General features: G+C 46.6%; 1 protein-coding gene across 3 annotated transcripts in view; it reads right to left on the reverse strand.

The window, feature by feature from the left end:
* Positions 1–7185, reverse strand: part of SKAP2 (src kinase associated phosphoprotein 2) — a 158988-nt gene extending 151803 nt beyond the window's left edge. The window contains exon 1 of one of the 3 annotated variants that reach the window (XM_050938700.1): positions 6966–7183. In XM_050938700.1, coding sequence (XP_050794657.1) covers positions 6966–7014 — 49 coding nt within the window. In that variant the 5' untranslated portion in view covers positions 7015–7183. Of the gene's footprint in view, positions 1–6965 lie in introns of all 3 variants that reach the window. The other 2 variants (XM_050938698.1, XM_050938699.1) reach the window with 2 other exon arrangements.
* Positions 7186–12468: the final 5283 nt, after the last annotated feature.

Below are 12468 nucleotides of genomic sequence, written 5' to 3' on the forward strand. Positions count from 1 at the left end.
TGCCACAGAAGCAGCAGCACCAGCTGATACTGCCCTGGGAACCCCAGGAGTGGACAACTTCCCCAAGAGAGGGAAGAAGAGATGGCCTGCTGGGCTCCCCTCAACAAATCGTGGTCCATCTCTCTTCTGGAGGCACCACCTAGGCACAAAGTTTTCCCCCTACCTCCCAGAGTGAAGGAGGAAGGGGAGAGAGAGCATTAGACTGGGTCCTGCCTCCCCTTATGGACACAGAGCATGGCCCCACCCACCCATATCTGCCCCTCTGGGGGCACCACATAGGTAAAGAGCTCACCATCACCACCACACACACGCACAGGATAAAGAAGAAAGACAGACATCTGGAGTGGACTCCCATCGGCCACCTCCTGCAACAAGCACATTGCCACAGTGGCCCTTCCTCCTACTTCATAGACACAGCTTTCTCCTGCTTCCAACCCATGTATAATCATTCCTGTAGCTCACACAGTGCTTCAGTGCTGAAGGTTCAGTGTTAAACCCTACCAATAATACATGACGGCACAGGTCGTACAGTTGCTCACAACAGAATTTTTTAAAATCTTTTTCCACTGAAAAAACAGATAAGAATGTTATTTAGGTTGCAAAGCCAAGCATTCAAAAGTTAGGAAATAAAGTTGCCCATGTAACTGAATTCATTCCCCTTGTGTGTATGCATTATGACAATCTTTAATTACATAATTACGTACTATTTTTCCAAGGGAGCCCTACTTATTGAGTGTACAGGATGAATGTACACTATACAATTCAATAAGGGTTATGAAGTGAATGAGAAAGTTTGTAGGATTCTCTTTCTTTGTTGCAGAAGTTGGAAGAAGTGTGTAGAAAATGAGGCTAGAGACGACTGGGGAGGGGGGAAAAGAATGGTCCCGTGGTTAAAGCAAACGAACACCAGTCAGGAGAACTCAGTTCTATGCTGGCTCTGCAATAGGAACTCTAGGTGCTGTTTTGCAATTTATACAGCCTGAACTGTTCATAGGTAGTCAGTCCCTAATTGTTTCTCTCTCACCTGGGGTCTGATATACAGAAGTGTTAAGCAGTCACAACTGCAACTGAAGCCAGTGGAAGCACCTCTCCGACAGTAAGGCAGCTTGATCTGGAGAAATAAGTACATGGTTTGGAGACAGAGGGTCTTGCATTCGAACCCTGGCTCTCTACTGATTCAGTGTGTGGCCTCAGATATGTTTCTTTCTCAGTTTCCCCATGTGTAAAATGGATGATACAGAGATGAATTCATCAGTATTTGTGAGCCACTTAAATACAACATTAATAATCACCACAGAAAAGGCCGAGACGAAATGAATAATGCACTGCAGACTTTGGATAATATGCAGTAAATAAGGTAGGAGTTACTAATTTAATGAAGATAAAAATACTGAACAGCTGCCTCTTCTCTCAAGTACCACCTAGGCAATGTAGAGAATGAGGCTAGTGTCCTGTGAAAAAAAAAAAACAGTGCATGATCATATAATTAAAGACAGTACCATAAAGGAGTGCTTCTCAAGGCCAGTCCACTGCTTGTTCAGGGAAAGTCCCTGGCAGTCCGGGCCGGTTTGTTTACCTGCCATGTCCGCAGGTTTGACCAATTGTGGCTCCCACTGGCCGCGGTTCGCCGCTCCAGGCCAATGGGGACTGCGTGAAGGGCGGCCAGCACATCCCTTGGCCTGCGCCGCTTCCTGCAGCCCCCCCTTGGCCTGGAGCGGCAAACCACGGCCAGTGGGAGCCGCGATCTGCCGAACCTGCAGATGTGACAAGTAAACAAACCGGCCCAGACCACCAGGGGCTTTCCCTGAACAAGCGGCAGACCGGCTTTGAGAAGCACTGCCATAAAGCACACACTAGGATGTATGAGGGGGTGAATAGAGATGGCTTGTGCAATCTCAGCTCTGGTATTTCATAATTTTCAAAGTCCTTAACTATCGGCTTTGCAACTTAAATAACTTTTAACACAGCTTTTTTGTATATGACCTGTATGAAGTATTTGTTGGTGTGGCGAGGCATGCTTGCCCTGCACTGGTACTGTCAGGGTTAACGCCACCCTTTGGGCCAAGGAGGCCACGCCCCCTTGGCTCTGCTGGTCATGTTCCAGCTGGAGACCAGATATAAAAGGGAGCAACCCAGCTCATTCAGGGTGGACTGCTGAGGAGGGAGGATGTATGTGGTGAGCTGCAGACTGGGAATGCTGAGGCCCTGGGTGCCCTGGTGAATGCCCAAGCTCCTGCAGATGCCCAAGGAGCAATAGAGCTGCTGGGAGTCACACAGGCTGAAGAGCCCAAAGAACTTGGAGATGCTGGGACCACTGCACCAGGGACAGGGTAGGAAGCAGCACAGTGCAATAGTCATGTGTTGGGTGCTGTCAGTGTGTTTTGGATGGATTCCCCTGCTGACCCAGTGGAGCAGGGAGGGCCTGGGTCCCCCTACCTGACTGACCCCACCCCCAGGTGGTGGCCAATGCCACTGTCTGGCCACTAGGCCACACAGCCCTGAGAGAGGGCAGTCATATTGACTTACCTAGGCCACACTGTACCAAGACAAAGGTGATTGCCAAGATTCAGCTGTGGGGAAACAACCCTCACCCTGCCTCAAAAGAGGATGGGTGTGCTTGCCTTGTGACAGCTGGATTGTTAAATAAGCTATCCTGTTTTCTAGAAAAAATGCACAGGAGTGATGTTTTCAACTGAATAGCACAGATGCTCTCAAGGCTTTTTCTCCCCACCCCAATTCAAAAGACAGACATGTATGTAAGGGTTAACTAGACAATATCTGTTATTACTCACCCCTTTGTCTCCCAGAATTCTTAAGTATCCTGTCTAACCTATAAAACAGTCCCTCAGCTCTATACATGTTTTATTATGCTCAAAAAGAGCTAGGAGAGCAACAAGTATTAAGTATGCTTTTCCTTCAAGTACTCTGATAAACCAGAGTGTGAACTGGGGTTGGTGTATTAAACTGTAAACATGACTTTCACTGTAACTTAAAGATCAAGATATTTGTGTAGTAAATTTTAAATTATTTTAAGAAGTTTAAAAACACACCACTTCATCATTAAACTTGTTTACTGAAGATAGTAGTTGTAAAGAGTACAGCTTCACTTCACACTAGAAGAACTGTAACCCAAGGGTATTTTAGACTAAATAGGTATTTATCGACAGTCAACTTTGCATTTCACAGTCACTGTAATCAATGAGACCCTCCATGTACAGCTGTCCCCCAGCCTGTACATGAAAGGCTCAGCTGCCTCTGCAGCGCTGTCTCATTGAGCCTTATAGAGGCCTTTTCAAGCAGTCTGTGCTGGGGGAGAGTGGAGACTAAATAGGATTGGTGGGGGGGAGGGGAGGATGCATATTATTAGAAGAAATAATATAAACTCAGACTATTATTTCATCTGTATAGATCCCCTTAAAGATCTCATGGGCAGCCATGTCAAGCACAGTTCCCAGCAAGGTGGAAGCTGCAGGATGCCAGAGGCAAAGAACTTCCATGAGGATGCCCCTGGGTCTCCTGAAGAATGCTAGAACCTTGTGGATCCCTGAAAATTTGCCAGGTTTGGAGTCTGCAGCCTACTCCTTTGGGATGGTGGGGGGGTCACAAACGTGCCCCTGATATTACAAGGTAATTGCATAGAGATTTCCTTCCTCCAGAGGATTTTACTGCAGAAGGGGTTCTAGTCCAACACTTGTTTACAAAATGTTAATTACACTCAGACACCACATAGCCTTAACCTTTCTGAGACTACTTTGCAAGCCTGCCTCCTTAAAATTAGGCATCTAAATAAGTAGCCTTATTTTAAGAAGTACTGAACTAAAGCTAAGTTTAGTGGGAGATATAAGTACTCTGTCCCTGTGAAATTCAGGCCATTTCTTCAGGTGCCCAGGTGTGGCTTTACGAGCCTAGCTTTAGGCACCAGAATTTGAAGAATGTGGTCTAAGTGTCTTCTCCAAGGTCACATGGAAGTCTGTGGCACAACCAGGAATAGAAGCCAAGTTTTCCAGTGCTTTAACAACTCAAACTGAAGTAGTCAGAGTGCTGCAAAGTCTATCTCACACTTTTTCCAAAGCAAAATAATAAAATCCTGAGTTCTGAGACATATAACTTACCCCAAATCAGTAACAATTAGCTATTCAGTGCTGCAAAAAAAGGAAATCAAGTACACTAGTGTAAATCTTGCACATAAAATAAAGCATGCCTCAAACCATTTTCTTTAAATTTTAGATGTGTTAAAGCCTTTTATGTATACTATTGCTGGTCACTTTTGTGGTGAGAGAGTATTCTTTAGTAGTCAATCACACTTCATGTCTATATAAATATAAACATCTGCACAGCCAGACCATAATCTCACACATTTTATTGAAACAATATGTGATGCACCAACACAGTAACATTTAAATTAAGCCAGGTGATCTAGGACTATACTGTTTTCCGATGAACTAATACATTTTTCTGTTTTATTGGTTTTGGGACAAGTAAACTGTCAAAAGGGATCTCTAGACCAGAGGTGGGGAACCTTTTTTCTATTGTGGCCACTGACCCACATTAAAAAACAGTCATAGGCCACACACAGCTGTGGTGGGTTGTGGGAGCTTGGGGCTTCCCCTAGGCTGCAGGATGGGACCAGAGATAAGGGGTTCAGGGTGAGGGATGGGGCTCTGGGCTGGGGCAGGGGTGTGGGAGGGGGTGATGGCTCCAGCTGGGGGTGCAGGCTCTGGAGTGGGGCTGAGGATGAGGGATTTGGAGCGCAGGAGGAGGATCGGGGCTATGGCCAAGGGGCTTGGAGTGCAGGAAGGGGCTCAGGCTGGGGCAGGGAGTTGGAGTGCCGGCTCCAGGAGGGAGTTTGGGTGCAGAAGAACGCTTAGGGCTTGGGCGGGGGGGTGGGGAGGCAGGGTCTGGGAGGAAGTTAGGGTGCTGGAGGGGGTTCCGACCCAGAGCAGGGGGCTGGCGTGCAGGTGTGGGGAGGGAGTTAGGGTGCAGGAGGAGGTTCAGACCTGGAGCAGTGGGTTGGGGGTGTGGGTTTCAGCTGGGCAGCGCTTACTTTGGTGGCGCCTGGTCAGTGGCGTAGCGGGGCTAAGGCAGGCTCCCAGAAGCAGGCGCCATGTCTGGCCTCTAGACTGAGAGGCCAGGGGGCTCTGCACGGTGCATGCTTCCCACGCTTGCAGGAGCTACGACCACATCTCCTATTAGCTGCAGTTCCTGGGCAATGGGAGCTTCGGAGCTGGCGATGGGGTTGGGGGCGGGCAGTGCGCAGAACTTCCCTGATCGCCTCTGCTCCTAGGGGCTGCAGGGATGTGCTGGTAGCTTCCGGGAGCTGCGCAGAGCCGACCAGACTCTTAACAGCCTGGCAACCCTAGCTTCCCCCTACAACGCACTGAGATGGTGCTTGCAGCTCCAGCACCATGGGGAGTAGGGGGGATGGCCGCTGAAGCTTGGGGCTTGTGGGCTATGGCACAGAGACTTGCCACGGGCCAGATGAAATGAAGCAGTGGGCCAGATCTGGCCTGCAGGCTGTAGGTTCCCCATCCCTGCTCTAGATCAACTATGTTCCTCAAAGATTTGGATGAGGTGCCTTTCAACTCACTGGTTAGGATTCAGCTAGCGTCAGTAGTGACCAAATTTTGGTCACATGATGGCTGTTTCACTATCCACTCATTCCAATACAAGCCCTCAATTGGTGGACAGGTTTTTACATTACCATTGGTATCCTTAGCAAGACAGGGAGGGTGAGGTAACATCTTCTATTGGACCTACTTCTGTTGGCAACAAAGGACAAATCTAACATACAGTGCTACATCAATGCAGCTATGCTGCTATACTGCATCTGGTGAAGATGCACTATGCCATCGGCAGAGCACTCTCCCATTGGCAAAATTACTCCACCAAGGCAAGAATCATAAGCTGGATCAGCAGGAGATGCTCTCCTGCTGTCATAGCATTGGTATGGACAGTGCAAAACTTGTGCAGCTCGAACCCCCTGAGGGACTTCTATGAAGTTAATTTAACTTAAGTGGTAGTGCACACCTGCCCAAAGACAAGTTTTAGAGCTTTCACAGATCTCTTCAAGTCCTGGAATCAACACAGCTACAACACCCTTAGTAACCTTGTCAGTTTCAGCTAAAGGGCCAGGCATCAAAACTGGCATGAAGACAGAAGAATGGTCTCACCCCTAGTTTCTCTCTCCAAAATAAGTGAAAGCGCATTATTGAGCAGTTGCAGGAAAGTGGGCAGAGACACATACGTGTACCTGTTATCTGAATATTATTTGTAAATATAATCTAAGCAAATAATACGTAAAAATGGAAAACTCAGAATAAGTAGACAGAGTATATATTGTGTGAGAGACTGAGGAAGTAAGAAGCAGGCCTGTCCTTCCTCATTTCAAATATACTGAAACAGAAAACAGATAGGTTTTGGTTTTTTTTTAAAGAGCATAAGCAAAGTCTAAGTAAACAGAGCCTGTGGGGAGGGAGGCCTTTAAATACAGAAAAAATAATCAAGAAGGAAAAGATTATAAAACTGTAGAAATTAAGTGTGGCCTTTTCATCATTAAATGAGAAACTACTTTCAGAAACAGTACAAGCCCCTACAATAAAGACTTTTTTTTTTAATTTTACAAATACAAAAAACATTCTTTGGCTTCACATATTCTTACTACCCAGCCACCTGCACCACTACTCTCCACCCAGTCCTTTACTGTCCCCTTCCAATCACCAAGCCTCACCCCTGCTACAAGCACTACACTGAAAGCGTGTGGTGACAACCAAATACAGGAACGAATCAATCCATCTAATAAATGCAGAATAACCCACCATTCCCTGAGGTGCAGCTGCCACCCTCCCTGCCCGCACCCTACCTCCTCTCCCACGCCGGACCCCCATGTCTGCTCCCCTACCCCAGACACCCCCCAAACTCCTTCTCAGACGCCCTCCAAACCCCCTGGGGGCCCCCTCCCGGGTTACCTGCCAGGAGACTGACGATGTCATCGGGCAGGGCGGGTGGGCTGCGCATGCTGAAGGGGAGGGCAGGGGGCAGCTGCTGGCCTCGGACCCAGGAGGGAGGAAGTGACAGGCCCCCCCCCCCGGGCTCAGCAGGCGGAAGTCATTGAAACCTCAGGAGCAAGAGGGGGCGGAGCTACGCCTATTCTCTTCCCCTTCCCTCCGCGTCAGTCCAACTGCGCATGCGCCTCTTCCTCGGTCAGGCTCAGGGTTGTGGTGTTACACCCGCTGCTAGGCTCCCGCTGAGCGCAGCCCCAAGAGAGCCGGCGTGGTCCCGATCACGTGACCACAACTCCCTCCATTTTTAATGTGGGCATGAAGTTCAAAGAGGCCTCCGCGGAGGAGCCGCCCCGCATCCCGCTACCTGAATCAAAGATGGCGCCCAAGCCGATTCATTGGCCTGCTGCCCGCTGGGACAGGGCTTCCCTCGCTGATTGGTTCGTTGTTTCCGCTCCCTCCCCCCGCCCCGTTCATAGCGTTGTTCAGGTCCACCGCCTTGAGTCACAGTGCCCTGCCCCGGTTGTAATGCGGATAGCGACAGGTAGAGTCTGAGCGCGCTCATTTAGCAGCCCCCAGGGCAGGGGGCCGGGGCGAGAAGGCTAGAAACGGGGTGGGGGGAAATAAGCGGGGCGGGGAAGAGGGAGATGGGGGTGGCCCGGGAGGGCGGAACAGGTGCAACGGGTAGGGACAGAGACTGACCCAAATCGTAACCTACATTTCTTCACTCTCTGTGCTGGATTGGGGGCGGGGGGGCGTATACAGACATCTGTGCTGAGAAGGAGGAAGAGACCAACTATTCTAGCCTCAGGCATAATCGTAGACCAATGCTCCAGTACCTGCGTTAGTCTATAAGGTGCCATAGGACTCTTTGCTGGTTTTACAAATGCTAGACCAGTGGCTCTCAACCTTTCCAGGCTACTGTACCCCTTTCAGGAGACTGATTAGTTTTGCATACCCGCTCCTCAGTTAAAAACTACTTGCTTACAAAATTAGACATAAAAATACAAGTGTCACAGCACATTATTACAGAAAATATCTTTCTGATTTTACCATATAATATTCCAACTGTTTTATTTTATAATTAAATATTGTACTTACATTTCAGTGTATAGTATGGAGAGTAGGGATATAAACTGTTAACCAGTTAACTGGTAAGCATTAGTCTTACCAATTAACCCCCCTTAACTGTTAACCCTCAGGCCAGCTGCCTGTCACAATCCCAGCAGCCCTGTGCAGGCCGGCTATCCCTCCAATTGGAACCATCTCTTGGGTAGGGCAAATCGGGGTGACCGCTCTGGGCCCCGTGCCTTGGGGAGCCCTGTGGACCAGTGTGATTGGCCAGTGCAGTCGGTCCCAGAATTCATAGGTACAGGAACTATGGGAACACACAAGCCCTGTCCTGGCTGCCGGACCCACGAGACGGGGGCTTTGCCCAGCCACTGATGCAGAGGGGTTCCCCAAGCTAGCAGGAGCTAATTTGTCCTGTGGCCCGCACCCCCCTAGGGATGACCCTGCTGCCAAAGCCAGCAGCCCCACGCCAGCCTGCCACCCCACCAACCTCAGCAGCCTAGGTGGATCAGCCCCAGCCATGCCAGCCAGACAGAACAGCCCCAGTCACACCAGCCAGCCAGCTGAACCCAACCCCAGCCCCTCTCCCTTTAATCGGTTAACCTTTTAAACGATATAATTTTAATAGTTAAACGGTTAACTTTTTAAATAATATTTACATCCCTAACGTAGAACAGTCTGTGAAATAAATCATTGTCTGTATGAAATTTTAGTTTGTACTGACTTTGCTAGTGCTTTTTATGTAGCCTTTTGTAAAAGTAGGCAAATAGCTGGATGAGATACACCCCTGGAAGACCTCTGTGTATTCTCGGGGGTATGTGTACTCCTAGTTGAGAACCACTGTCCTAGAGGTTCACTCTTTATTTCAGCCCCATGTTCAGATGCTTCTCTCAATAGTTTGTGCATTCAAAATTGGGCTAGACATTTGCAGGAACAAGATCCTCCCATCACCACTACCATTTCAATGGGACTACACATGTACTTAAAGCCAAGAATGTGTGTGTTTGAGACCTTGCAGGATCAAAGCCTGATTGCCAAGAAATGTATTTCTCTGCGCTTGGGGGATTGGACTCAGTATTTTTTCAGTGGTTTCCCCCTCTTTAATTACACAAGACAGCTGTCATAACATTTCTTCCCAGATCTGGACCTTAGCGTCCAAAATATGGGTGTTAGCATGAAAACCTCCAAGCTTAATTACCAGCTTGGACCTGGTATCGCTGCCACCAGCTAAGAATTATACAGTGCCTAGCTCACTGTGGTCTCCCCAAAACCTTCCCGGGGGGACCCCCAGACTCAGATGCCTTGAGTCTTACAGCAAAGGGAAATAACCCCCTCCTCTTGTTTCCTTGGTACTTCCTCCCAGGCTCCCCTCCCTGGACGACCCTAGGAGATTCCCTGCTTCCAGTCCTGGAAACACAAGTACCGAGAGATCTAATCTCTCCCCCTCACCCAGATGGTATGCAAAGTCAGGCTTAGTAAATCTAACACAAAGAGATTTTCCCCCTGACTTCTTCCTCCCACCAATTCCCTGGTGAGCTGTAGACTCAATTCCCTGGAATCCCCACTAAAGAAAAACTCCAACAGGTCTTAAAAAGAAAGCTTTATATAAAAAGAGTGAAAAAGGACATAATATATAGTTTCTGTATCAAGGTGGCAATATACAGGGTCAATTGCTTAAAGGGAAAAAATGAATAAACAGCCTTATCCAAAAAGAATACAATTCAAAACACTCCAGCAACTACACATATGTAAATACAAAAGAAAACAATATAAACCTATTGTTTTACTATCCTTGTACTTACAACTTGGAAACAGAAGATTAGAAAGCCAGGAGATAGAAAAATCACCCTCGGAGCGGAGAGGGTCAGACCCAAGACAAAGAACAAAGAACTCACACCCAAAACTTCCCTCCACCCAGATTTGAAAAGGCCTTGTTTCCTGATTCGTCCTCTGGTCAGGTGTTTGGTTCCCTGTGTTAACCCTTTACAGGTAAAAGAACATTAACCCTTAGCTCTCTGTTTATGACAACAGCTCATTTCAGTTGCATCTGGTTTTCAGAGCTGTACAGCTTTATTACCTGGTTTTATAGCCAGCTTGACTGAAGCACAACCAGTTAAGTAACTGGCCTGTCTGATGTTGCACAGTGACTTTAATCTTCTAATTTCAAAATAAAATCATGTTTATATGTGGATCTTACCTTTATATATTTGTGTTGATGGTTAATAAGTACCTATTACTCTTCTGCCATAGGAATATTTGTGCTTTGTTAATTTTTCTACAGTGGTGAGAATAACTATTTGTGCTTAAGTTAGTGGACACATTTCAGATGTGCAGATTTTGGGAAGTTGACATAAGGATATAAAGAATAGGAAAGGGAAATCCAGTCTAATGTGTTTGCCCTTATTGGATTAATCTTAATCCCACTTTCTTTTGTTGACTTTACCACTCTGTTCCTTTCTTCTCCAGACAGAAGCTGAGCATGGCACTAGAACTACAATGTAGTTTGTTTTGAGATCACTTTTCCTGGTAATTTATTCTGTATGTTTTGCCATTGTATGAGTTTTGCCTAAATTTCAGGGAATAAAGTAGACAAAAATAAATTATCTTTTATTATTTTCTGTCCTTTGCATCTCTCCCCCAAATTCGAGATACTCTTGTCCTTCCACAGACTTTCTTCCTGCAATATCCTTTCGCTGGCTGACACTGCGCTTATGATCAGCCTACGACAGAAGTGGCTTATTTTCAATAATTATTTTTTGGCAAGAATTGTGACCCAGGCTCATTTGTGCTTTGCTGATTTCATGAATTATCATTAGTTTACTAATTTTTAAATATTCCCCTGATAGGCAACATGATGCAAAACAGATCCAGGCCTTCAGTGAAACATATCTGGGTTCAGAGCCACTTCAACTCATTTTCTGAGGATTCCACAGCTTTGTGCATCATGGAAGATGGACTTTGGCTGATAAGGGGTTCTCAGCATATAGGTTGTGACCTCGTGGGGATCTCAAACAAATTTTAGTGGAGTAACCACCCTCCCTCTTGCCTTTTTGGTTTTAAAAAAAAAAGTTTCTAATCCTTATAATTGTAGAAAGATGCTCCAAAATGTGAAATCAGTGTAAACTAATGCCATAATGCCTGCCTAAGGCTGCAGTCAGCCTGAAATAATCAGTCTAGGAAGTGTGAATATCCCCTTTCATCTCAGTCAAGGCCCTGTGGCTTCTGCAACCCTGGAATTTGCTGTTTTCCAATGTGTCATGGCATTCAGCATTTTTCCATGGAATTTTGCCATTTTTCTGCGGCCAGCACCTATATCTTTGTTTTTCAATAGTGCAGGAGTTAGGCCCTGCCTGTAACTGCCTCTTGTTTTCCAGTTTACTCCTTAAGATAAAGTTAATTGGAGTATAGTACATGCTTCCAACACTGTTTCATCGAGGCTGGCAGCGGGGTGGCTGTGATCACTGTATTTTTTCCTTCTATGCATTCAGTGCTTGCATTCTGTATTTCTCCTCGGCTGGATTCAAACTAAAGCAGCTTGTCAGCTACCTTGATACTTTAAAAGAGCTCCTGTAGAAGTTGGCAAAGGATTCTGGGGAGTGTGTATAGCCACTGAAAGGAAGGACCACTGAGCCATTTAGAGACCAAACCACATCCATCTTTACAGAAGAAACCCATAAAAGCTTATGGGTTTACAAATTCAGAAAACTGTTTTAATAAATGACAGTACTGTAACCTGGAAAACTCCTCGTACATTAGATGTGGTATCACTGCATATAGCAAAAGCTAACAACCCTCGTATACTTGAAGAAACATTGATTGCACCCATTGCCTTTGCCTCTGATATAAATAACGCTCTGTTAGATCTGCTGCTGCCAGTGGGGCATAGTTGCTCCACTCCAGCCTTACAATCAGCTGACAAATTCATGTTATCACTTCAGATGGTTGAGAATAGCCATGTAAAAGTATGCAGAAGAGTTGATACTTCATACTACAACTGGTTGAAACTCTAGATGTCATCTTCTGCCTAATATTTTTCCAGTATAGTTGAGAACCATCCATTGAGGATGACTTTGTATTTCGTTGTCCCCTGATGGACATGCTACAGAAGAAAAACTTTCCTGAAGTTTTGCAAAATGAGTTTGTGCAGCTGGGTTGCATTGGCATAACTGTACTGGTATTTGTACTGATAGTCCCTGAACCTGACAAGGAAACAGCGTGGCCTCGCAAACAGAATCCAATCCATTGCATCCCAAGCCATTTGGACACACTCTTCAGTGGGTGCTTTGGTGGCAAAGAGGATGCTAATGGAACTGAAAGGTACTTGATGAGACTGCATAAAAGCTGCAAAGTTGGTTACTTTGCTAAAGGTTAGCCCACTTGGGCTTATCTTCTAGCCTAG

This window comes from Gopherus flavomarginatus, chromosome 2 (assembly GCF_025201925.1).
Source record: "Gopherus flavomarginatus isolate rGopFla2 chromosome 2, rGopFla2.mat.asm, whole genome shotgun sequence".
Classification (NCBI taxonomy): domain Eukaryota; kingdom Metazoa; phylum Chordata; order Testudines; family Testudinidae; genus Gopherus; species Gopherus flavomarginatus.